The sequence below is a fragment of the Pogona vitticeps genome, chromosome 5 (assembly GCF_051106095.1).
Source record: "Pogona vitticeps strain Pit_001003342236 chromosome 5, PviZW2.1, whole genome shotgun sequence".
NCBI lineage: Eukaryota > Metazoa > Chordata > Lepidosauria > Squamata > Agamidae > Pogona > Pogona vitticeps.
The window spans coordinates 91861760-91888758 of NC_135787.1; the positions used below are offsets into that span (position 1 = coordinate 91861760).

The 26999-nt window shown below is 43.1% G+C and overlaps 1 protein-coding gene across 1 annotated transcript in view; it reads right to left on the reverse strand.

The window, feature by feature from the left end:
- LOC110088354 (uncharacterized) overlaps positions 1-26999 on the reverse strand; it is a 90991-nt gene that overhangs the window by 25257 nt on the left and 38735 nt on the right. Inside the window, exons 3-10 of the mRNA XM_073001044.2 lie at positions 21743-21816; positions 21293-21368; positions 21105-21184; positions 13185-13269; positions 12680-12747; positions 7293-7368; positions 7182-7216; positions 1727-1775 (exon numbers count right to left, since the gene is read on the reverse strand). Coding sequence (XP_072857145.2) covers positions 1727-1775; positions 7182-7216; positions 7293-7368; positions 12680-12747; positions 13185-13269; positions 21105-21184; positions 21293-21368; positions 21743-21816 — 543 coding nt within the window. The remainder of the gene's footprint in view (positions 1-1726; positions 1776-7181; positions 7217-7292; positions 7369-12679; positions 12748-13184; positions 13270-21104; positions 21185-21292; positions 21369-21742; positions 21817-26999) is intronic.

Sequence of the window (26999 nt, forward strand, 5' to 3'; positions counted from 1 at the left end):
AGGTGAAACAGCTGGCCTTTTATTGCCCCAGAATAGGGTGCTTACCAGTACACTATTTTCTCCTGGTGCACCCAATGGGATTGGAGAGCCTCCAGCTGCCCCACTTGCCATCAGTTCTATATCCTTCTCAGTGTGCAGGTAGGGTGGGGATAGTGGAGGCCTTACCACACTTTTGGTGACAGGAATGGGCCTTGTGCTCTAGGGAAACTGTTCACATTATTGTTCTTTTTCATGATTCACTAGGGCTCTCAGATTCCAGGTCTCCTCTGCTTCCCAGTACACTTCCAGCATAGTGACAATTTCATCAAGGGAACTCAGTTTGCAAACCAATATGGTCCTTTTAGTTGCAAGTACCAAAAGCATTTGTGATAGGCCTCCTCTGACAGGTTTAGCATGCTTAATATGGACTTTATCATAGTCAGTCATGTTGGTGGAATGCAACATGTCCACCACTTCTTGGGCTAACCCCATGAGGCCCAGGGTCAAAATCAATGGCCATTGGTCCTTTGACCATACCATGGCCAATTCTATTGACTCAAAGGTATTTAGAAAGGCCTCCAGGTAATCAACTGAAAACATCTTCCGTACCCGAATGGACAGGGGCCCTTAGATCCACAGCAGGCATGGAATGGTTTGGCACAGTCCTGCCATTTGCTTCTGGAGAGCCAGTATTTGGTTGACAAGGACAAAGTGCTGCTCCACCATCTGCTGAAGCAAGTGTTCTAGTCTAAGCACCACCTTCCATGATGACACTGAGAGTAGTTGTAGAAACAGCCTCCTTCACTGGGCAATGAAACTTTTAAAGGGCCAACAAGGCAGCTAACATAAAACAAATAGTTCTGGGCACCAGGGAGTTACTTTCACTCCCTCAGTCCTTGGGGTGTTGGCCCTACAGTCTTTACTGGGACGTGTAGACCCCCATCTCCTCAACCAGGTCAAAGACCCCTCGAAGTTGGGCCAGGCATGGGGTCTCGCAGCAAAGGTGCTGAATGCACATCATCAGGTGTTTTTGGAGGCTAGCAGTAAAGGTACCCTCCTCCACCACTCCCCCTTAGTTTCTGCTAGCAGCTGCCAACCCATATGTGCGTATCGCAAGTGGCCGGTCCTTGCAAGTGGCCTGTCCAAATTCCACATGGACTTGCCTTCCCTCTCCTGCACAGAGAAGTGGATGGTATTGAAGAGCTAAAACTCCAGGGGCTTGAGCTGCTTGTTTCTGGAGCTTCTGGCAGCAGGGGGCCTGAAGCTAGTTCTCAAGCCTCTGGGGTCTCAGCACCTTGCCTGGCCACAATGGACCCTGGCAGCTTTCTTCAATGACACCAGCAGCTCCGTCCAATCTCTGATGTTGGGATCACACCTGTGGACAGTCTCCCAGACGGCCTTTGATCTGGGTGGCAACAGAAGCACTTCCCAATCCAAGGCCATTGAATTCAATCAATGGAAGTTCAGGGAACCATAAAGAATTTCACCTGCCTTTGAAGGAGTTTCATGCATATTGCAGCAAGGATAGGGAGACTGTTACTCACTTTGCTGATCTTTCAACACAGGTGGAGCTAATGGGACCAGAGCTAAACAACTTCTAAAGGACTGTAGGTTCTCCAGTCCTGCTCCAGAAAGCTTTATCTAAAATACTAGAATAATAATTATTTAAAGATGCATTGCTATTTGGCATACAAACCATAGCCATACTTTACCTTGCTTTCCAGAGAGTAAACATTTGAATCATTACCTTTTGAAGTACTTTTCTGTTTACTTCTAGGAACTGAAGTTTTCAGCATCTAGTTAAAATAAAATATCGATTTATTTATTTAATACAGAGCTAGGAAATCTAAACATTTAAGTGATTGTAAATGCATTTTTCTGTGTTTAAAAAGCATATAGGGTGAAATAATGTCAGGCATAGTAGATTTGCTCACTTCCATCCCTGTCACTCTTGAATAAATTGGAGGGATAAACTCTGAAGAAAGGTCATTGTGCAATGTGAAATCTTGATTTTCCAGGTTTCTACACCATGCAGAGAGTCTATACAAGAAGAAATGATTCCCTGCTTCAAAGTTTACCCCTTCAATGCACAAAAAGTGGTAAGAGTGGTGTGTACATTTTCATTTTGGTGTCAAACATAGAGTATCATAAAAGGATGGCATGTAGTGCAAACTACAACTAAAATCTTAATTCAGTACATTTTATATCTGAGAGGCCTTTTCCACACTACTCCAGAGCATTTTATGGGTTTGTCATAAAATGTACACTTGACAGCCAATCCTGGTCTCTAAGACTATCTGTGTAACAGACATTTTCAACACATTTTGTCACAGGTTACATTTTTAGAAATACATTTAAAAGTAGTTAAGGCATACATATAAAATATGTAAAGAGTTCTTTTTATGGTATAATCTATATTTACTATTGAGAAAAAAAATTAAGTTTGGCGAAATATTGAGCTTTGAGTTAATTCTGGAATCAAGGATTTGGTTTAGCCAGGCAATCTCAGACAGACAAATGGTTTCAGAATGACCATTTCAAAGAAAAATGCAAGTGATGGGGCAGTAGTTGAAGTTGCTATTGGATATGGAAGACAGTATGAACTATGATTTATTTAAAGCACTGGTTAAACAGCAGTTCTCCCTCACAGTGCAAGAACTGTCAAGAATGGTTTTGCAGTATAAGAAAGATGAGTCAGGAAAGTTACTATTCAGTTGCAACTAGACTAAGGTCTAAGATCAGTAGCTGGAATGTGCAGATAAAAGCTTTAAAGTTTGTGACTAGTTGAAAACATTGATAAAAAAGAAGGTACCAACTGGTGTTGAATAGAAAGCAGGAGGGTGTGGACAGCCCTTTTCACCGATGACCTCACATGTAACAGGGAGAAGGAGAAGAGAAAAACTCCTGGAGGCAGAAACATGGGTGGCATGCAGTGAAAGCGGAAGGACTGAAGGAGAGGAAAAATCTGAAAGCCAAAGTCAAGACAAAGACTGGGGTGTGTAGGCATCCTTCAGTCTCAAGAGACTATGGTAAGTGTCCTCTCCAGACTAAGCCTGGATAAAATAATATGGAGGACAGTGTGTTACCCAAGCAGAAAATCCCACTCTCCACGTCACTGAAGTAGTCCAGTGGAAAGGCAAGAGCCAATACAACTGGTTCCAGTGACATTGCAGGAGTTGCCAGAGTGTGACAGTCGCCCTGTTACAGTGACAGACTGCCTCCGGGACTCCGGCTCTAGAGTTGCCAGAGTGTGACAGTCGCCCTGTTACAGTGACAGACTGCCTCCGGGACTCCGGCTCTGGATCCAGAAACCCCATCATATGTTTTGGATGTGGGCTGCTTGGAAACATGAAGAGGGCTTGTCCCAAAGGGGAAGAGAAAAAAAACCAAGAGCGGAAGGAAAATAAGGCAGCTTTCCAGAGAATGGTCAAAGTGTGTTCCCCACTTGGTCAGGTGGGAGGAATTGCCTGGAGATGGTGCAACAAAGGAAGTCCCAGAGGCATCAGCCAGGGAAATCGGCATATTTAGGATTAAAGGCAAGAAAGCGCATCCAGAGAACAGCGGCAGGAATGGAGCTATTTCACTGATGACTCTCTAAGGAGGAAGGGCAGAAATCCAGAATATATTTTGCCAAGTTCTTGAGAAAACAAGAAGGTGGATTCTGGGGGAACAATGAATTGGTTTCATTGCTTTTTATTTGAGGATCCCAGAGGTTCATGGAAATGATCCAATTGGGGATCCAGCTTCTGTGGTAACCCCAGCATATTGTGGTTTCTCAGTTCCAGGAGCTCCTGGATGAGATTATCTACATCTAATTTGGCTTCAGTCCTGGCTATCGAACGGAAACACTGGGTGGATGACGTACACAGGGAAATGGACAGGGAGTATGTGTCTTTGTTGCTATCCTGAGGCTCTGGGTGGTTTTGATTACCAATCAACCATGGATCCTTCTGGATCATCTCTCTGGGGAGGGACATGAAAGCACTGTGGCTCCAGTCCTTCCCAGAGGGGCAAATTCATAAGGCCATGTTGAGGGACTCCTCTTCTCTAGCATGTGTTTTGTGGGGTCCCTCAGAGCTTAGTTCTGTCCTATTTAACATACACATGAAACTGCTGGAAGAGGTTGTCTAGTATTTCAGAGTTTGGTGTCATGAATAAGTGGATGCCACCCAATTCTATTTCTCTTTTTCATCCAATTCCAGGAAACCTGATCCATTTCTAAACCACTGTATGATGTCAGTAATGGACTGGATGGAGGGGAGACTAATGGAAGCTTAATCCATTCAAAAAAGAGGTGCTGATGATGAGTTACAACTTAAGGTAGATCAAAGAACAGGGATTCAGCTTGTCCTGCAGCTTTGTTGCTTTTGTGTACTCTTCATGTTTACTAAATCTTCATTTTTACTGATTTCCAGTATATTTTCAGAGTTTGCAGTAATAATTTTTAATTTTAGTGGTTCTACAACACCTTCAGACGGCACCAGCTTTTTTTATATTGTTCTTAACATAATTTTTCAGTAACTCTTAATATACCTTCCCTATATCTGATCTCATTTCCATCTTTGTAACATTAGTATTTGTTTTTCCTAATGATCTTATGCTCTTCATATGAATGACACATTCAATCATTTATTGTTTTCTTTTATCTTCTTACTGTTCCCCCCCCTCCATTTTGTAGGCTTCTATGTATTCTATAGTACTTTGTTTCCCTTATCTCAGTAGTTGTCTTCTTCTGTCAAACAAATCTTTCACATTCAATTCTATTTCTGTCCTCTGAGGGCTTTAACTACATTTTGTCCTGCTTCTTAACATATTTAAAGCACTGTTGATATGGTCTATGTTTCTACAGTGGAACATCTACTTATGAACATCCCTATTTACGAACATTTCAACTTACCAACAGCTCCGTCCACAAAATTTTGCTTCTACTTGCGAATGGAGCTTCCACTTACGAACGGAAAAAGGCATGGGAAAAAGGCGGGGAATTCAAACCGTTGGTGGCAAAGAGGCTGCTACTGTACGTTGTAGCTCTTTCGCCCCAATGGTTAGAGCAGGGGGTCAGGGAACTTTTTTACTTCTGCCAAGCAGGAGGAGAAAGGAGAGGTGGGTCAGCTCTGGATCACTGCCTGGCGCGGCAAGCTGGTGTGCTCCTTGCCCATCCCTGGTGCGGATCTACTCATGAGTAAGGGCCCCTCCACTATGGCTGGCCCTGCCGCCACGGCTGCCCTACGGGTGCCAGTGTTTTGGAAGCCCTGGAAACCTCCGCAGAGGTGGCTGGAGCCCTGGCCTGGTAGCAGTGGTGGAGGTAAGGTGCTGCTTTTTCCTTTTAAAAAAGTTGTTCTGGGTGGGTTTTGGAGGGTAGGTTTGGGCTGGGGGTTACGTTTCTGTGTTGTTTTGTTGGGGGTTTTTTCAGTCCCAGCATGGGACTTGCTCCAATGTTTATTTTTGTTTCTGTTTTTTTTTTCTTTTGTTTTTTGCAGTCCCAGGGTGGGACTTGCTCTGTTTATTTTCATTTCCATGTTTTTGTATTTTTTTTCTTCGGCTGGAATGGATTAATCGGTTTTCAATGCATTCCTGTGGGAAATTTTGCTTCTACTTATGAATGTTTCAACTAACGAACACCATTCCAATATGGATTAAGTTCATAAGTAGAGGTTCTACTGTATTCTTGAGCTGAGAAAATTTAATTTTACCTCTCAGTTCATTTTCATATTCTACACTTTTCTCCTTTAGAATTCTCCTGTAAAATTTAAATATTGAGAATGTATTTATCTGAGGCAGTAATAAAGTGTGGAAAATTTAATCAGAGAGTATAAGTGAAGACATGAGTAAAACTTGCATTGTCAACTTTGGTAACCAAATTAAACTCCTTAAAAACAAAAAAAAACTTCCTTTAAATTAAAAAGATTAGTTTAGAATCAATGTGAGTTGCCACACCTGGACTATAGTGAAATGCATAATGGAAAAGCTCACAAAAACTCAAGAAACCATGGAAATGCAGATGTTAAATATCAGACTAATAGATAAATTAAGAAATCAAATTATTTGGCCAAACAAACAAACAAACAAACCGAAGAACAGATACATAGCCAAAACATTATAGCAATGTTAAAATGGAACTGGGCAGGCCACAACATGAGACAAGTAGACAAGCAACGAAGTAAATAAATAAATTGCAACCTTGTATCAGAAAAGGTAGTACAGGAAACAACAAACTAGATGGGTGGATGATTTTAAAAGATCAGTAGGACTGAAATAGATGAAAATAATACAAAGTAGCAATTAATGAAAGCAAAACAGGAAGCCTATATCCAACACTGGAAGTCACCAGGCTAATAATAAAGAAGAGGCCGTGTTCTGAAAGTGGTTCTTCCTAACGTTTCGCCAGTCTCTGTGGCTGGCATCTTCAGAGGACAGCAAACTGTGCTCTGGGTAGGCTTGAGAGTGGGTGGAGTATTTGTGGCTGTGAGAAGGCTAGTTTGTGAGGTAGGCTATTGTCCTAATCAGGAGATGGTTGATTAATGTGTTTTGTTGTGGATGTATTGTTTTGATAAGGAGGGGAGATTATCTGTCCCTGTGGTTGATGGGTGTCATTAGCTGGTCTTTTGTGTGCAGTAATCCCCTGACCTTGTGGCTGGGTAGAGTTCGTTGACCTTTTGCACTCTGTGTTTTTGAGAGCTGGGAGCCAGGTTTTGTTGAGTTTCAGACATTCCTCCTTCCGGTTGAAGTTTTGTTGATGCTTGTGGATTTCAATGGCTTCCCTGTGCAGTCTGACGTAATGATTACTGGTGTTGTCCAGTATTTCAGTATTTTGAAATAGAATTTCATGTCCAGTTTGTTTTATGGCATGTTCAGCTACTGCAGATTTTTCTGGTTGTTTTAGTCTGCAGTGTCTCTCATGTTCTTTGATTCTGGTGTGGATGCTCAAAACACATTAATCAACCATCTCCTGATTAGGACAATAGCCTACCTCACAAACTAGCCTTCTCACAGCCACAAATACTCCACCCAGTCTCAAACCTACCCAGAGCACAGTTTGCTGTCCTCTGAAGATGCCAGCCACAGAGACTGGCGAAACGTTAGGAAGAACCACTTTTAGAACACGGCCAAGAAGCCCAAAAAACCCACAACAACCAAAAATAAATAATGTTGCACAGGAAACAAAAAATGACCCAACAAATAGAAATCAGTCAAATGCTTACATTTCCAGTGCTTGTGTCAGCTTCAGAATCTTGACCTGAAAAAACAAACCAACTATCAGTTCAAGGAATCACCCACGTATATTGTCTCTCAAGATGCCACACTATACTTACCCTGTAATGCCTTTATTTCAACAGGATATTTACGAGGTCTTCCTCTTTTTCGTTTAACTGTAACTTGTTGATTTACCTAAGCAAATTAAAACACAATTCAAGGTATCCATAAATAGAACTACATTTAAAATTCTCTTTCTCTCTGATATACACTACAATCCAAGTTTAACACTTCCCACTAATTTGGGAAGTTAAGAATGTATTTAAATCTCCTCCACTATAATCAAAAGATTTCAGACACAGGGGCAAATTGGATCCTCAGCAATCAAAAAGTCTACACCTCACAATTAAACCTATTTATATTTTTTCTTTTACTTAGGCTAATACTATTAATACTACTCAGCATTATGCTGAAAATTATTCTTACCTTGTCATGTCTCACCCTTCCAACTCTAAGGAAATTCCTACCAGACTAAGAATGATTGGCTTACAACTTTCATTAATCCACCCAATGATAAGGGATTATGTGAGCTGAAGTCCACAAACTTATGGAGGACTACAGCTTCCTCAAAAGAAAGAGAGACTATTTTAGCATGTTGTTTTGAAAGAGGTAGCTGCATTAGTCTGTGCAAGCACATCAGGCAAAATCCAAACAAAAACAACAAGAACAGGTGGCACCTTAAACACTATTATATTTTAATGTGAGCTTTCATGGACAGATCCACTTCATCAGACATGTGGAAATAGAATGAAATGTTGAATGAAATATCAGTTTCATACTAAATATTGTTTGGATCTTTTTTCCATATTATTATGTACAACATCCCCATGCAAGTTAAGAATTTTTCATCTGTTCTTTAAACTTACAATTGGGAACAAAGCTACTAAGGCTTACAGCAGTCTGTAGGGTATATGCTGCTGTTGTTGTTTAGTCATTAAGTCATGTTCAACTCTTCATGACCCCATAGACCAGAGCAAGCCAAGCCCTCCTGTTTTCCACTGCCTCCCGGAGTTGGGTCAAATTCATGTGGGTAGCTTCAATGATAGTCCATCCATCTCGTCCTCTTTCGTCCTCTTTCGTCCCTTCTCCTCTTGCCTTCACACTTTCCCAACATCAGGGGCTTTTCCAGGGAGTCTTCTCTTCTCATGAGATGGCCAAACTACGGGAGCCTCAGCTTCAGGATCTGTCCTTCCAGTGAGCACTGATTTCCTTCAGAATGGATAGGTTTGTTCTCTTTGCAGTCCAAGGGACTCTCAAGAGTCTCCTCCAGCACGACAATTCAAAAGGTTCAATTCTTAGGCAGTCAGCCTTCTTTACGGTCCAGCTCTCCCTTCCATACATCGCTCCTGGAAAAACCATAGCTTTGACTATACCGACCTTTGTCGGCAAAGTGATGTCTCTGCTTTTTAAGATGGTGTCTAGGTTTGTCATCGCTTTCCTCCCAAGAACAAGTAGTAGTAGTAGTTGTTGTTTAGTCGTTTAGTCGTGTCCGACTCTTCGTGACCCCATGGACCAGAGCACACCAGGCCCTCCTATCTTCCACTGCCTCCCGGAGGTCTGTCAATTTCATGTTAGTTGCTTTGCAGACACTGTCCAGCCATCTCATCCTCGGTCGTCCCCTTCTCCTCTTGCCATCACACCTTCCCAACATCAAGGTTTTTTCCAAGGAATCTTCTCTTCTCATGAGATGGCCAAAGTACTAGAGCCTCAACTTCAGGATCTGTCCTTCCAGTGAGCACTCAGAGTTGATTTCCTTTAGAATTGATAGGTTTGTTCTCCTTGCAGTCCAGGGGACTCTCAAGAGCCTCCTTCAGCACCACAATTCAAAATCATTAATTCTTCGGCAGTCAGCTTTCTTTATGGTCCAGCTCTCACTTCCATACAGAAGTGAGAAAAAACCATAGCTTTGACTATTTGGACTTTTGTTGGCAAGGTGATGTCTCTGCTTTTTAAGATGCTGTCAAGGTTTGTCATCGCTTTCCTCCCAAGAAGCAGACGTCTTTTAATTTTGTGGCTGCTGTCTCCATCTGCAGTGATCATGGAGCCCAGGAAAATAAAATCTGTCACTGCCTCCATATCTTCCCCTTCAACTTCCCAGGAGGTGATGGGACCAGTGGCCGTGATCTTAGTTTTTTTGAGGTTGAGTTTCAGACCGTTTTTTGCACTCTCCTCTTTCACCCTCATTACAAGGTTCTTTAATTCCTCCTCACTTTCTGCCATCAGAGTGGTATCATCTGCATATCGGAGGTTGTTGATATTTCTTCCGGCAATCTCAATTCCGTCTTGGGATTCATCCAGTCCTGCTATTCCCATGATGTATTCTGCATATAAGTTAAATAAGCCGGGGGACAATATACAGCCTTGTCGTATTCCTTTCCCAATTTTGAACCAATTAGTTGTTCCATATCCAGTTCTAACTGTTGCTTCCTGTCCCACATATAGATTACTCAGGAGATAGATTACTCAGGCACTCCCATTTCTTTAAGAACTTGCCACAGTTTGCTGTAGTCCACACAGTCAAAGGTTTTTTGCATAGTCAATGAAGCAGAAGTAGATGTTTTTCAGGAACTCTATGGCTTCCTCCATAATTCAGCACACGTTAGCAATTTGGTCTCTAGTTCCTCTGCCCCTTCGAAATCCAGTTTGTACTTTTGGCAGTTCTTGGTCCACATACTGCTGAAGCTCCCTTGGAGGATTTTATTTATTTATTTATTTATTTACAATATTTTTTAGCCGCACCATTGCCAGTGGCTTTTGAGCATAACCTTGCTAGCGTGTGAACTGAGTGCAATTGTACGGTAGTTGGAGCATTCTTTTGCACTGCCCTTCCTTGGGATTGGGATGTAGACTGATCTTTTCCTATCCTCTGGCCACTGCCGAGTTTTTAAAAATTGCTGGCATATTGAGTTTAGCATCTTAACAGCATCATCTTTTAAGATTTTAAATAGTTCAACTGGAATGCCATCACCTCCACTGGCCTTGTTGTTAGCCATGGTTTCTAAGGCCCACTTGACTTCGCTCTCCAGGATGCTCTAGGTCAGCAATCACACTATCTGGATTGTCCGGGACATGCAGATCTTTCTGGTATAATTCCTCTGTGTATTCTTGCCACCTCTTCTTGATGTCTTCTGCTTCTGTAAGGTCCCTACCATTTTCGTCTTTTATCATGTCCATCTTTGCGCAAAATGTTCCTTTATTATCTCCAATTTTCTTGAACAGATTTTCCCTCTTTATTATTTTCCTCTATATCTCTGCACTGTTCTTTTAAGAAGGCCCTCTTATCTCTCTCTGCTAGTCTCTGGAAGTCAGCATTCAACTTTCTGTAACCTTCCCTATCTCCCTTGTATTTTGTCTCCCTTCTCTTCTCTGATATTTGTAAGGCCTCGTTGGACAGCCACTTTGCTTTCTTGCATTTCCCTTTTTTTTGGAATGGTTTTTGTTGCTGCCTCCTATACAATGTTACGAGCCTCCATCCATAGTTCTTCAGGCACTCTGTCCACCAAATCTAGTTCCTTAAATCTGTTCTTCACTTCCACTGTGTATTCATAAGGGATTTGGTTTAGATTATACCTGACTAACCCAGTGGTTTTTCCTACTTTCTTCAGTTTAAGCTTGAATGTTGCTATAACAACCTGATGATCAGAGCCACAATCAGCTCTAGGTCTTATTTTTGTTGACCATATAGAGCTTCTCCATCTTTGGCTGGTAAGAACATAATCCATCTGATTTTGGCATTGCCCATCTGGTTTGTCCACGTGTAGAGTTGCCTCTTGTGTTGTTGGAAAAGAGTGTTTGTGGTGACCAGCTTGTTCTCTTGACAACATTCTTTTAGCCTTTGCCCTGCTTCATTTTGAATTCCAAGGCCAAACTTACCTGTTGTTCCTTTTATCTCTTGACTCCCTACTTTAGCATTCCAATCCCCTATAATGAGAAGAACATCATTCTTTGGTGTCAATTCTAGAAGGTGTTGTAAGTATTCACAGAATTGGTCAATGTCAGCCTCTTCAGCATTGGTGGTTGGTGCATAAACTTGGATTACTATGATGTTGAAAGGTCTGCCTTGGATTCCTATTGAAATAATTCTATCATTTTTGACATTACTGTATTTGCCGGCATACAAGATGACTTTTTGGCCCTGAAAAACATGCCTCCACGTGGGGGGTCATCTTATACGTTGGGTGCACTTACAGCAAACCCTCCCTCTCTCCCAGCGAAGTCACTTACCCGGTAGTAAGACCGAGTAGACCGAGCCCACTCCTCCTTGGTAGCCTGGGAACAACCTGACTCTAGCGCCGAACAGCTGACTGTTGGGAACCAGAAGAGAGGTGGCAGCCATTTTGAGATGTGACCACATGGCTGCTGCCTCTCCAAAATGACTGCCGCCTCTCCAAAATGGCTGCCGCCTCTCTGCTGGTTCCCGACAGTCAGCTGTTCGGCGCTGATACTGTCCTTCTTCCAGCAAACCCTGGCTCTCCGAAAAGAAAGCAAAAGCGGCAAAAGGAACTCTCCCAATGATGCAGCCAAAGCAGAATCACGGATGCGGAAGAGGGGGTAGTCTTATATAGCAAGTATATAACAAACTACATTTTGAGTGGAAATGTTGGGGGTTGTCTTATACGCCCAGTCACCTTATACACCAGCAAATACGGTATATCCCATTAGAGCTTTTACCACTCTTTTGTTGACTATGAAGGCTACTCCATTTCTTCTATGGGATTCTTGAACACAATAGATATGGTAATCGTCTGAATTGAATTTGCCCATTCCCGTCCATTTTAGTTCACTAGTGCCCAGGATATCAATTTTTATTCTTGCCATCTCCTGTTTGACCACATCCACCTTCCCAAGGTTCATAGATCTTACATTCCAGGTTCCTATGCAGTATTTTTCTTTGCAGCATTGGACTTTCCTTTCACTTCCAGGTGTGTCCACAGCTGAGCGCCCTTTCCGCTTTGGCCCAACCACTTCATTAGCTCTGGAGCTACTTGTACTTGTCCTCCTCTCTTCCTCAGTAGCATGTTGGACGCCTTACAACTTGAGGGGCTCATGTTCCAGTGTCATATCTTTTAGCCTTTTGTTTCTGTCCATGGAGTTTTCTTGGCAAAGATACTGGAGTGGCTTGCCAGTTCCTGCTCCAGGTGGATTGTGTTTAGTCAGAACTCTCCACTATGACTTGTCCATCTTGGGTATCCCTGTATGGCATAGCCCATAGCTTCTCTGAATTACTCAAGCCCCTTCACCATGACAGGGCAGCAATCCGTGAAGGGGTGGGGTATATAGTATACATTTAATTCATTTGGACAACTTCTACAAAATACTTGTTATTCTCCTTAGTATATTGGAGAGATTACGATGGTTTGAACAAAACATGAACAAATGACTATAATATGCCATATGAAAGCACACCTTCAAACACTAATCAGATAGAATAAATCAGTTTACTCACCTGAACGGGATTTAAAATGGATTCTAAATCTCCCTCTTCAAGAATCTCTACTTTGTCAATTTTTTCATCTATGAGGAAAAAGTTCAAAAAACCCAAATCTAAATTAAAATTCTGTGATAACTTTTAAACAACACCATAAATTGGCAAGTCTTCCTGAGTTAAACCTTAAGGAGGTGGCAACCACTTTCTCCAGTATTACTCTGTTAATTCCATTCTGTTTTGCATGACAGACACAGAATATCCCCACAAGTCTGAACATTATGTGGAAGAAAATTAAGAAACAGGTTTGTGAGGATGTAATTTTGCAGTTACAAATTAATTCAATATTGGAATAACAAAGTCATTTCTATTTTTATTTGGCTTCGGAATATTATTTTCTCAAAAAAAACCCTTTTTTAAAGAGACACATATGCAAAAGTATTCCCATACATTCAACTGGACATGCACAAAAGAGTCCTTGGTAGATTGCTACCTTTTAAATTCAAAAAAGTAAATGTCACATCACCTTTTCCTTCTACAGCTTTTAATGACTGATCCTGCAACTCAGCAGTGCCTTCAAGCATTTCTTCTGAATCTCTGACAGCACCTTGCTAGGAAGGTACGAAAAAAGGCTAGTGTAGTATTTATTAATTTATTAAACTTTTATAATGCACAATTACTCTGGACAGGTAACAATCAAATGAATACTAATACATTAATATAACAAAAATAAACAGGAAGAAATAAAGGAAACTGTGATTAGATCAAATCAAACCAAAAACAACATGAGATAAACAAAACAAGAACATCAGACAATAATGGGTAGCACAAAACTGGCTAACCAATGGGAGGGTGCCACTGAAAACCTCTGTGAACAGCATAGTCTTAAGCAACCTCTTAAAGGATGGAAGGGTGCAGCTCAACTGGAAAAGGTGCAGCTCAACTTGGACACCCTTCCCAAAGAGGTGGTGCCACAACTGAGAAGGCCTGAATTCTGGTCAATGTTTTTCTGGCCTCCCTCAGTGTGGCAACATGTAGGAGCATGGCCTGTGAGGATTTGGTGATGCACACCGATGTTCTTGGTGGAAGGCACTCTGACAAATAAAGAGGTCCCAAACCATGGAGGGCTTTTTAAGAATCAAGCCATAACCTGGGCCACAATGTCACAAGTAACCAGACAGAACTGGGGAGATGTGGTCAAATTTACTCACACTCGACACCAGCCTGGTGGCTGCATTCTAAACCTGCTGTAGTTTCCAGGTCAGTGTCAAGGGAAACCCCACATAGAGAGCATTACAGTAGTCAATCTTCAAGATTATCAGCACATGTCTTCAGGACCTCCTCATCCAGGTAGGGGCGAGTAGAGCAATAAGCCTGTGGGTTGAAGGCCGACCTGAAAATGGCTAAAATCTAGGAATCAATGAAACCACTGGAACAAATTTGATCCCTAAGTGGAAGTGTTACACAATCCAACTCAGGGAGGCAGTCCCCTAACCTGTCAGAAAGGATCTCCATCTTACCCAGGTTCAGGGTCAGTCTGTGGTTGACAGTATCCAAATCCACTGAGAGATCCAGGAGTCCCAACAGGACCATTCCTCCCCCATTGGCTTCCTTTAAAAGCTCATTGTGCAGTGTGACATGAGTTGTTAAGAGTACCATGCCATGGCCTGAACCCAGACTGGAATGGATCAAGGTAATTCTCATTCTCCAGGATTGTCTGGAGCTGCTCCACTACCACCTGCTCAATTGTCTTGCCCATGAAGGAGATATTGGCAACAGACCCAAAGTTAGTTAGGTTATCCATTGCCAAATTTGATCATTTCAAGATGTGGCATATAATAGTTTACTTCACACCGGGGGGGGGGGGGAGATACCCCTCCCCAATGAAGCATTTATGATGTTAATGGCCCAATCCACGGAGACCCTACTGGCCTATTTTAATACCATAATGGGCAGGGGTCCAGCATACCCCTGTGCGAAGCCTGTCAGGTATGCAGTGTACCTGCACCCTGGTCACCTCCTCCAATGTTACAGGCTGAAACAGAATCAACTGAACAGAGGGAGATTATGCACCAGAGATCATAACCCAATCAACTGAATTGTCCATGGAGTCTAGATTACATTGGATGCCCTCAATCCTAGATTTTTAAAAAGGCTACAAATTGATCACTAAAATTGTTACTTCAAAATCACCAGGTTGAGGCCAGTGCTGACCAGGATTAGTGAAGTCATGAATCACCTAGAAAAGCTCCACTTGCTGGTTTCACAGCCTCACTAATGATCTTAATGTTGAAGGCCTTTTTCACTGATTTTAAGGCATTGGTGTATCTCCTGGTCAGGGTCTTAACCACAACCAAATTATGCCCTGATGGGTCTTTCCTCCACCTACTCTCTAGCCATCTCCTTGTTAACTTCATAACTTGAAGCACCTCAGTAAATTAGGGGGAGGGTTGAGCTCTGAAGTGGAGAGGGTGTTTGGGAGCAGTCATGTCAACTGCCTGGATCACAACAATATATAACCTAGTGACAGAATACCCAACCAGATCAGTTGCATACCTCCCCAAGGCTTCCTCAAACCTACTAAGATCAAGAAGCCTCTGGGGTTAGTCCATTTTCCCTGTGGGAGGAAGTTGCCGCAGACAGGTTAAATCTCAGTAGAAAATGATCCAACTGTGACAATGTGGAAGAACTGATGTTCATCATCCTTAGATCACATCCCATGCAGACAAAAATATCAGGTCCCACTCTATGTGTGGGGCCAATGACATGGGATAGGTTCATGGACATCATGGACTCTGTGAACATCAGGGCCACAGCAGAAAGTTCAGCCTCAAAATGAATGCTAAAGTCACAGCTATCAATAATCTAGATCAGGGGTCTTCAAACTTTTCAGTATGGGGGCCACATCATATATTTTACACATTTTGAGGGCCAAAAGAGGGATGGGGGACCCAAGCAACCCCCCATTGTCTTTGCAAAGACAGCGGGGGTGGGGAATCACTTAGATTAGGCTTCGCTCCTTTTCCTATCCTCACTCGGGCATAGAAAGAGGAGCGAAGCCTGACAGAAGCAATCCCCCACCCCTGCTGTCTTTGCACAGACAGCAGGGGTGGGGAATCGCTTAGACCAGGCTTCACTCCCCTTCCTATCTCACTCAGGCATAGGAAGAGGAGCAAAGCCTGACAGATGCGACCCCCCCATCCCAGATGTCTTTGCAAAGACAGTGGGGGTAGGGGATTGCTTGGGTCCCCCTTTCCTCCTCTTCCTATGCCCAGGCTGGATAAAAAGGCAATGCAGGCCGGATGTAGCTCGCGGCCTATAGTCTGGAGACCCCTGGTCTAGATCAGTGGTTCTTAACCTTTGTTACTCGGATGCTTTGGAACTGCAACTCCCAGAAACCCCAGTCAGGACAGCTGGTGGTGAAGGCTTCTGGGAGTTGCAGTCCAAAACTCCTGAGTAACCCAAGGTTAAGAACCAGTGGTCTAGATTACTTCAGCAGCACCACTGAGACAAATTCAGTCAGCCCAAGGAGGGAGTGTGCTGGATCACAAGGAGAGTGTTTCTCTCCAGTGCTACCCCAAATCTATCCCTGCACCCCACCCTCAGGTGAAGACACTCTAGGTCCGGGCTCAACAGTGTGGAAGTCTTGCTGACATTGATGGAACCTCTGTAAACAGTGACCCCCACCCACCCTGCTGACCTACCCTGATGGAATACACAGGTGGGCACACCAGTGAGAAAACTATCTCCTCTTCCATGCCCACCCAGGTCTCAGTTATGCAAGTCACATTAGCTCTCTCATCCATGAAAAATCATAGTAAGTATTAAGAAGATAACGTGTTAATGACTGTGATTGCAAACATCTGTTACTATAATCACTAAAGAACAGCAAAAAAACCACACCCTGTAATACCTTAAAAGTTGGAACAAATGTTTACAGTATGAGTTTTTGTGAATTATAGGCACTTAATGAGATGTAGAAAATTTTATCGAGAACATCAGTTATATATGCAATAACACAGACAGAAAAACAGCTTTTATGATTACAACTCCCAGAATGTCACAGAACTTGGAGTTCTACTCCAAAAAAGTAACTCTTGCAACCTATGTAACATATAGTTGGATGTGGGGTCATAGGCATTGATGTCAGAGAGAAATAAAATACAGAATTATTGACAGTGATTATTACCTTACTAACACATTTCATTGACACAACTGCTAAAGATAACATAAAATTCTACATTAGGTAAGTCAATGAATGCATGCACTACGATGCATTATCTGAATTCAAATCCCTAGAGGCAAGGCTGGAACATTTTAATGGATTTTAACTCAGCAAACTCATTCTCTAATCTCATACTAAATTTCACATACACTATAATCACTACTTTAGGTTAGCCACAGTGTCCTAAGAGATTAAAATGTTCTCCCATTGTTTTCTTTTTTCACTGAGAGAAAAGTGGTCTAAGTAAAACAAACACAAACAAATATTCTTTTGCGTAGAGCATGAGCTGTTTACCCTACACAGAATGCAGCAGTACACTGTTGACAAAGAATAGCATATATCTTGTCAATAGTATACAGTGTAGACTGAAAAGGCCTTATCTGCAGTAAACATGGCCTCAACATTATTACTGATGCCTCCAAAATAAAAACTATGGGATCCTCAATGCCACTTGAATCTACTTCCACCCACTCAGAATAGGAGCCTGTCAGTTATACTGTCTCTACCTAACCAAATTCCTATACAGTGGTGCCTCGCTTAACGAGCGCCCCGTTTAACGATGAATCCGCATACCGATGGAGTTTTTGCGATCGCAAAAGCGATCGCATTGCGATGTTTTAAATGGGGGGAAACCGCATTGCAATGATCGTGGGGAAGTGCTTCCCCACGATCATCCCAAAGGCCCCGCCGATCAGCTGTGTTGTGAGGGGTGGAGAGAGAGAGCCCTGAAGCCCAGCTGATAGGCGCGGGTTTGGGAAGCTGGCTTCCCTGCGATCTTTGCAAACAACCGCCCATCAGCTGTGCTTCGGGCTGCTCTCTCTCCCCTCCCAGCCTGGGCTGGAGCTGGGAGGGGAGAGAGAGCAGCCCGAAGCACAGTTAATGGGCAGTTGCTTGCAAAGATCCCGGGGAAGCCAGCTTCCCAAACTGCCGCCTCTGCGTGCTCTCTCTCTCCCTCTCCCCACCCTTGGCAGGGAGACTGAGACGCCGACGCCACCCCGGCCAAGAAAGACCCTCTGCGCCTGCAGCAACCTTTGCTGCAGGCACAGAGGGTCTTTCTCGGCCGGGGTGGCGGCAGCGATGCCTCAGTCTCCCTGGAGGAAGCACAGCTGATTGGTGGTTCCAAAATGGCAGCCGCTGTTTTGCCTCGCTTTAGAGGCACCCAAAATGGCCGCCGCTATGGAGGAATTTCGCTTTAAGGTAAGTTTTTAGCCCATAGGAACGTATTAAACACGTTTTAATACGTTCCTATGGGCTTTTTAAAATCGCTTAACGAATTTGGCGACGTTTTTCCTGGAACGGATTAACGTCGCTAAGTGAGGCACCACTGTATAGCCTTAACAACCTTACACCCATGCAGACATTGCAGATCACTAAACAGGAAATTTGAAAAGAAGATGTAACTATACTGAATCACAGTAACCTTCCTCCACAACCTGGTCAGCTAATCCTGCACTGAGAAGCTGGGAAATATACTTCTGAGATCTCTTTCACCCATCCCATGCCTACAAATTTTCCTTAATACACTGCAGGGTGGTGGGCCATATTTATTTATGTATAATATTTTTACCTTACATCACTAGAAGAAAATATTTAAAAGCTAAAAAACAGTAAGTAGCAACTAAGAACAGCACACTAACAAGAACAGCACACTTTAAGTATATATTTTAAATGAATTAAACAATACCACACTAAAAACTGTAGACAAAATCAAGACCAAAAACACATTCAAAGCAACAAGACACACTGCTCCATTAAAAAAAAAAAACCTCTTCAGACACCCAATCACTAAGGGAAAGGCTTGTCTAATGTTTTTGTTTATGGACAGACAGCAAAGACGGGGCCAGCCTCCTATGGGAGGGAGTTCCAGAATCTGGGTCTCCGATAGAGAAGTCCCTCTCCCGTGTCTCCACAAAACACACCTGTGAATCTGCTAAGACCAAGAGAAAATCCTCCTCCTGATTATCTTAGCACACAGACAGACTCATAAAGGGAGATGGAGACCAGATCAGACCTGTCCAGGAACAGTCACAACTAGAATGTTAGTTTTAATTGAGCAAATGCACTCCTGGCCACTGCCAAAACCTGGGCATATAGGCTCAGAGATGAATCCAGGAGCACCCCCAAGCTGCACACTTATGTTTTCAAAGGGAGTGTAACTCCATCTAATAGGACATTCATGTAAAACACTGAAATGCTTCAAAGGAGAACATAGGGAAAAGGCTTTTCCCAGCATATCCAACTCCCACCAGCTATTTTCCTCATCGTCGTTTAGTCGTGTCCGACTCTTCGTGACCCCATGGATCAGAGCACACCAGGCCCTCCTATCTTCTACTGCCTCCCGGAGTTGTGTCAAATTCATGTTGGTTGCTTCGCAGACACTGTCCAGCCATCTCATCCTCGGTCGTCCCCTTCTCCTCTTGCCATCACACTTTCCCAACATCAGGGGCTTTTCCAGGGAGTCTTTTCTTCTCATGAGATGGCCAAAGTACTGGAGCCTCAGCTTCAGGATCTGTCCTTCCAGTGAGCACTCAGGGTTGATTTCCTTTAGAATTGATAGGTTTGTTCTCCTTGCAGTCCAGGGGATTCTCAAGAGTCTCCTCCAGCACCACAATTCAAAGGCATCAATTCTTCGGCGGTCTGCTTTCTTTATGGTCCAGCTCTCACTTCCATACATCATGACAGGAAAAACCATAGCTATTTTCCTACTCACACTTTTATATACCGTGTTTCCCCAAAAATAAAACAGGGTCTTATATTAATTTTTGCTCCAAAAATGCAGTGGGGCTTATTTTCAGGGGATAATATTTTTAATGTACAGTCATGTCATCTTCTGGTTGCTGCACAGTGCTGCACAATGGTGGAGGGTGGGGTTTCACTTTAGGGCTCCTTTTTAGCGTAGGGCTTATATTACGAGCATCCTGAAAAATCATACTAGGACTTATTTTCAGGTTAGGTCTTATTTTGGGGGAAACAGGGTAACATCACGATCAGTCATCCAGATCTTTCAGTGCATTCAGACACTAATCAACTAAAAGCCGAACATTAATTTAGAATGTGCACATCTGATTTTGGAAGCCAGGCAGTTAAGCCTGGTTTGTATTTGAGGTACAAACACTACAGAACACCAGGAACCTGCAAGTAGGGTAGGGAAAGAGTCCTACTTGAAACCACTGCTAGTCAGTATTGTTAATTGTGGACTAGATGGACCAAAGTTTATTTATTTGCAATCCTATGTTTTCAGTACAGTAAATGACAACTAAATGCCAGCACTTAAAACTGATGTTAGAAGTCTCACAATATAGTTATACTGAATCAGTATACAGTACTTCCTTTCAAGTATCTGGAAGTTGAATCATGGCAACTGGACTTTTTTGTTATTAGGCTGAAACATTTCAGTATTCATCCAAGTAGCTGGAACAAAGGGTTGGGGGTGAGTGAAAATTGTGCTTCTGCAGTCATAGGTTGTTAAGAGTCATTTAACAGTCGTTCTTCTGGTGTGTGGTCCTGATCTTTAGGGGATCAGGAGGACCACACACCAGAAAGACCACTGTTAACGACCCATGACAAGTGGAATTTTCACTCACCCCGAGTCCTTTGTCCATCTAACCAGCTATTCAGACCAAGGGGAAGTGAAACCAACATGGAGGATATATCAGGGGTCTCCTACCAACTCTCTTCAGACTGAAGAAGCTACTTGGATGAGTAGCGAAATGTTTCGACCTAATAAGAAAGAAGTCCAGTTGCCATGACTCAACTTCCAGATAACTTCACCTGGATGACTGAGAATCTTCACAGATATATTCCTTTCAAGTAATCCAGCCCAGGACCACTTATCCCCCCCCCCAGGAGATACTATTTCAATCTATTTCCATGTTGAGGAATTAAGTTATGCTTTTGTCTCTGACTGCCCTGAAGGACAGGAGGATAACATACAAACCCAAATTAAGCATTTTCAAGCCATGAGAAGTACCATAAGAATAGAGTATCCATCCCTACTACACACATGTATTTTAGTAAGTCACACAGTTCAAAACAATAAGAGCTCTAATGGCACCTTAAAGACTAATACATTTTACTTGATACCAGCTTTTGTAGGCTGCAGTTGACTTCATAAAAGCATGTGTCAGATAAAATTCTGAAACTTCTTAATGTCACAAGATGTCATTTTTTCTTCTATAAGAGACTAAAAAAGCCACTCCATGAAAACAGTTATTAAAATACCGTATTATTTGCTGATTTGGCCTCAAAATACTTGTGGTGTTCATCTTCCTCTCCCAAAATTTGACACAGTGGGATATCATCTGTAAAATAATTTTAATATTTTGCTGAAGTATATTCTAAATCAATGTGGTCTACCATGCTAATCTACTTAAATCTTCAGTATGACATTCATGTTATCAAGTATTTACCCTCTTCAATAGAAAGACGTCTGTTTGTTTCTGGCATTAAGTGCTCTTCCTCTTGATCATGTATTACAACCTGTAGCTAGTGAGGGAAAGAAAAGATAAGAATGTTAAGAATTGTCTTCTGGGTCAGTCCAAAAGTATTCTGTTTTAAATAGCAACCTGGCAAAGCCACAAAGAAAAAGCTCTCTATTACTGTCTGTCTGCTGTCTGGTATCCAGAAGAATGCTGCCTCTAAGCTTCATTTAGCATTATTTTTGTATTTGGAAGACAAGTTTGATAGGAATGTCCCATCCTTTTTTGGAAAGACCAGCTGGCTATTCAAGGCTAATTTGTGAATCTCTCATCTGATTCTGACTTTCACCTATTAAGAAGTGAGCTGGGGTTATATTTTAAAAAGTACATGCTTCTTTCTGTAAAGATGAGCCTAAAAGAAACAAGGAAACATACACATACCTGTAATGCTTTTTCTTTTGGAACTTGGTTTTCTTCTGCTTCTGTTTTGACCAGACTATCTGACTTTTCACAGTCTAATACAGAAAAATAGAAATACAAAAATATTAGAAATTATCATTTATTTCGTATTAAATGTCATAGTGATCCCCATATATCTTCATTTCTATAACACCTCTGTAAATCTTGTTCTATAAGGTAAGCCAATGCTATTTCTGATGTGATAATGAGGTGGGGAAAATGCTGGTTTGCCTCAGGTCACCTATCATGTTTCCAAAGAAACTAGGTTTGAACCGAGAAACTATGATTTTCTCATTTATAGTTCCATTTCCTACATATTATCGTGTTTCTCTGAAAATAAGACAGGGTCTTACATTAATTTTTGCCCCCAAAATACATTCGGGCTTATTTTCCGGGGATTTTTTTTTCATGTACAACAACATATATTTATTGAAATACAGTCATGTCCCCTTCTGGTTGCTGCACAATGGTGGAGAGCGGGGTTTCACTTAACTGGGGCTTATTTTTGGGATAGGGCTTATATTACGAGCATCCTGAAAAATCATACTAGGGCTTATTATCAGATTAGGTCTTATTTTCGGGGAAACAGAGTAGGTTACATGAGCTCAAATACCTCAGAATTACCAGTGGAATCTTTGGAAAATACACTAAAATGGTCACTGCTTCCTTCAAGTGGCCAATTCTGTTTGCTGCACACTGAAAATACTGTGAAAGACACATTTCAAACCAAAGCTTCCCTTGTTACTTTCTTCCCAATGTGCTGAGCTACACTCACCCATATCCATGGCAAATTCTATATGGAAACAGTATGGAATTTGTAGTACAACACATTAAGAAATGCTAGGTTGCTAGGGATGTCATACACAGACTGTAACACTGCCAAGCTTCTCTCAGCTGAACCTACAACTTTTAGTAGTAGACAGAGCAGCTTTCCACAGATTTGTCACTACTCCTCCTCAAAAAGATATGCAGTGCACTCCAGCTGTGCAGTTCAGCGTAACCAAGTTCCACTAAGGTAGATTCTTTTCCCTCTCCTTAACAGTCTTAACCATTCAGTCACTCATTCAGCACTCTTTTTTCATTAGAGACACACTTGGTCGACTCACCAGCAGACAGCGATTAAATCAACAAAGCTTTCAGCACAGGCTACGTTACGGTTCCATCAACTTGGGGCCACGCATACATCCTCGCTGCACTGCAGATTTTTAATGCCAAATCAGAAGCACAACTTCTTTATGGTGTCCCCATCTGGATGTGGGCATTCCACAGCTCCGTGGAAAGGGTCCAATCAACGTTCCTGTATAAAATCTTTGGCCTGCCCCATTGTGTCTCCAATGGAACTCTATGCCTTGAAGGTGGCTGTAGTGAACACCCTGTCTTCCTATATATATAATGATATTGGCCTGCACCAATGGGAGGCAGTGTTACATACAGCACTGATGTTACCTGTCTATCATGGGTTTGGAGGGAAAGTTCCATCCTATGGAGAGTGGAAGGCGGGACATCAGGAGGAGGGGCTGTACTGTATAAATATGTGAAGCCTGTGTGGTAAGACACACTAGGGGAGACACTGGGATGGGACGAAGCAGCAGCTGGGAAGAAGAAGCTGTTGTGGGAGTCTGTGTGTCAGACAGGGTACTACTGTGTGTCAGAGTACCAACCTGATAGGTTCAGGTGTCTGTGGGTTAGCCAGAACTGATAGGTTCAGGGTCTGTGCTTTAAGTTAAGGGTTCTGGGTGAACCAAACTGTGTGTATGTATGAGTGAACTAAGCCACGTTACTTTATGTTATTCACCTGATTGTTTTATTTTTCCCTGTGTGTATTTAAAATAAACCTTATTCGTTTTATTGTTTAAAAATCCATCCCTGGTCTGTGTGACTTCTTATAGGGAATGGTTGGTGGCAGCTTAGTGTAACTGTGTGACATATCCCAGTAGGTCTGGGTTTGTCACATTGATTGGTGTCCAGCGTGTGGGATACGACTGGTCCAGTTGTCCAGTGGTCCAGCAAAGCCTTGGCAAATGTGCCCAGAGCAAGGGGGGTCTAGTCAGGGACAGTCTGAGGCGCGTAGGTAATCTTCTAGGTGTACCTCACGGGGAGGTGCGCTAGTAGAAGAACGTGCCAACTGGGGAGACTTAGATTAAGGTGCTCTGAGGCAGCCTAGTTTTGGCGGGAAAAAGCTGAGGCAAAACTGCATAGCAACAGCGAGCTAGCTTGCCAGCTGAGAGGCCCAGCAGAGGGGGGTAGGCTCTGACTCGATACTGTTGCAAGTAGTGCTGAAGAACAGCAGCAATCTCTAGGGAAAGCTGGTTCTGAGGCAGAAGGAAAAAAGTGGTCGTTTTATTTTGAGGCTTGACTTTTCAAAGCAGCCTGTTCTGAGGGGGGATTATGCCCTTGACTCGAAGCCAGATAGCAGACATGAGTGAAGTGAAAGACCCCCAGATTGACCAAGGTTCTGAGGATGAATTTGGCTCAGTGCAAGGTGACAGCACAGGAGAGCAGAACCCAGAACTTAGAAAAATACTCATAGCCCAACAGCATGAAATAGAGAGATTGGAAAGGGAGGAAAGATTGAAGAGAGAGAGAATGGCGTTTGAATTAAGAAAACTGGAAATGATGAACCAGAACAATAATAATAATAGGGATTCTGAGGGAGGCCAATTGTCTAAGGCTGACCTGAAGAAATTCCCTGTGTACCACAAGGGAGATTGTCCCGAGGTGTTCTTTTCCTTAGTGGAAAGAGCGTTTGTGGACTTCTCAGTGAGGGAAACTGAGAAGATGACCATCATGCGGTCTTTAATCAGTGGTAGCCTGGCTGAGGTTTATGCCGAGATGCCTGAGGAACTGATGAAAGATTTTGCAGAGTTTAAAAAACTGGTGTTTGCCAGACATGGGATAAATGCAGAGCAGCTGAGACAAAGATTCAGGTCCCTAACCAAGAAGCCAGAGCAGACTTTTACCCAAGTGGGGGCCCAATTGGTGAGGCTGCTTGAGAAATGGCTATCGCAGGAGGGGACAGAGACCTATGAGCAGCTTAAAGACTTGATAGCACTGGAACAGTTCTATTCAGTCCTGCATGGGGAATTGAAATTCCAGGTGAGGGAAAGGAAACCGAAATCTGTGGCAGCAGCCGCAGAGATCGCAGATTTTATTTCCCAAATAAGAAAGCCCTTGGGTGAGGGGAAATCTGTAGGTAAACCCAAAGAAACCTACAGCAAGTACTCTCAGGGACCAGGGAAAAGCCAGCAAGGGGGAGGGGCCCATGGTGAAGGGAAGCCCTCAGACATGAAACTAAGACCTCAGATTTTGGAGGGAAAACCAAAACAAGATGAGAGAGAATCAAAATACACCAGAAAATGTTATTTCTGTCAGGGAAAGGGTCATCTAATCTCAGAGTGTGAGAAATTAAAGCAGCTAAAAGGAATGGTGCCTCAGAATTCTAGTGGGACCAAGCCAAAAGCTGTGTTCTGTGTCCAGAAAGAGCAAGGCTCAGTGTCACAGAGGGAGCCTGTTGCCATGGCTACTCAGTCTGGAACAGCTACCTATGCTGATCAGGCTGAGGAAAATGGTCCTCTTATAGAGGTAAAGCGCTGCTTGCTGGTGAAAACAGATTCTCAGTTGTTTGAGACAGCCGGGGTGGACGTAGGAATACTTGACCGTCAGTATAGGGGGCTGCGGGACACTTGTTCCCAGGTAACCCTGTGCCATCCAGATATTATTCCTCGGGAGTTTATAATCCCAAATGAGAGCATAAAGGTGGCAGGGATTGAGGGGCAGGTAATCTCTCTGCCAGTAGCAGAGGTACCTGTCAACTTTCAAGGCTGGAGGGGAGATTGGCGGCTAGCGATTTCATCGACTCTGCCAGCAGCCGTGCTCGTGGGAAATGACCTGGCTGAACATGTGAAACGGGTGCTAGTGATTACACGCTCACAAGCCACCACGGGGACAGTTCAGGGGGGTAATGATGAGCCAGAGACGGAAGCAGAGGGGAGTTCAGAAGCTGTGGTGGAAACCTTAACCACAGACAGCAGATTTGGACAGGAGCAAAAGGCAGACGCCACTCTCCAAAAGTGTTTTGAACAGGTGACTGACGCCCAGCTAACACCTGAAACCCCAGTGAGATTTCTGGAGAAAAAGGGGATTTTATATAGAGAAACCCTGAGGAATATCTCAAAAGGGGGAGATGGGATCAGAAGTCAGCTGGTGGTACCTGAAAAGTATCGCCCCATGATCTTACAAAGGGGGCACTCTGACATGTTTGCTGCACACTTAGGAGTGAACAAAACACAGCAGAGAATCACACAGAATTTCTACTGGCCTGACATAGGGAAGCAGATCAGGGAGTTCTGTAAACAATGTGATGTGTGTCAAAGGCAGGGGAATAACCGCGACAGGACCAAAGCAAAGTTGTGCCCTTTGCCTGTGATTGACACTCCATTCAAATGCATAGGGGTGGATATTGTGGGACCTTTGCCCAAGGCCACAAAGAGGGGGAATAGGTTCATTCTAACCATTGTGGACCATGCCACAAGGTATCCTGAAGCCATACCCTTGACTAACATTGAAACTAACACAGTGGCCGATGCTTTGGTAGGGTATATGTCCAGGATGGGATTTGCCTCAGAGATAATCACAGATTTGGGCGCATCGTTCACATCAAAGCTCATGAAACGCTTATGGCAAATCTGTGGAATTAAGCACAAGGAAACCACTGCTTATCATCCGGAAAGTAATGGGTTAACTGAGAAGTTCAATGGGACTCTAATGCGCATGATTAGGGCTTACTTGGCAGAGAATCCAAACAATTGGGACCAGAAGCTGCAATCCCTTTTGTTTGCTTATCGATCAGTGCCACAAGCCAGTACCGGGTTCAGTCCATTTGAACTTTTATTTGGGAGAAGGGTGAAAGGGCCCCTTGATTTGATCAAACAAAATTGGGAGCAGATCACCCAGGATGACCCACAAGACGTTGTGACTTACATAGACACCTTGATGAATGACCTAAGGAGAAATCTAGAGCTGGCAGCAGAAAACCTGCAAGCTCAGAAGGTCAGACAGAAAACATGGTATGACCACAAAGCTAGAGAGAGGCACTTTGACCCAGGAGAGGAAGTGCTTTGGCTTAGGCCCTGCAGAGAGAATAAGCTGCAGCTCAAATGGGCAGGACCATATAGGGTCATTTCCAAGATGTCAGACCTGAACTACCTAATAGAGCAGGAGGAGAACCAAGCAAGGAGGG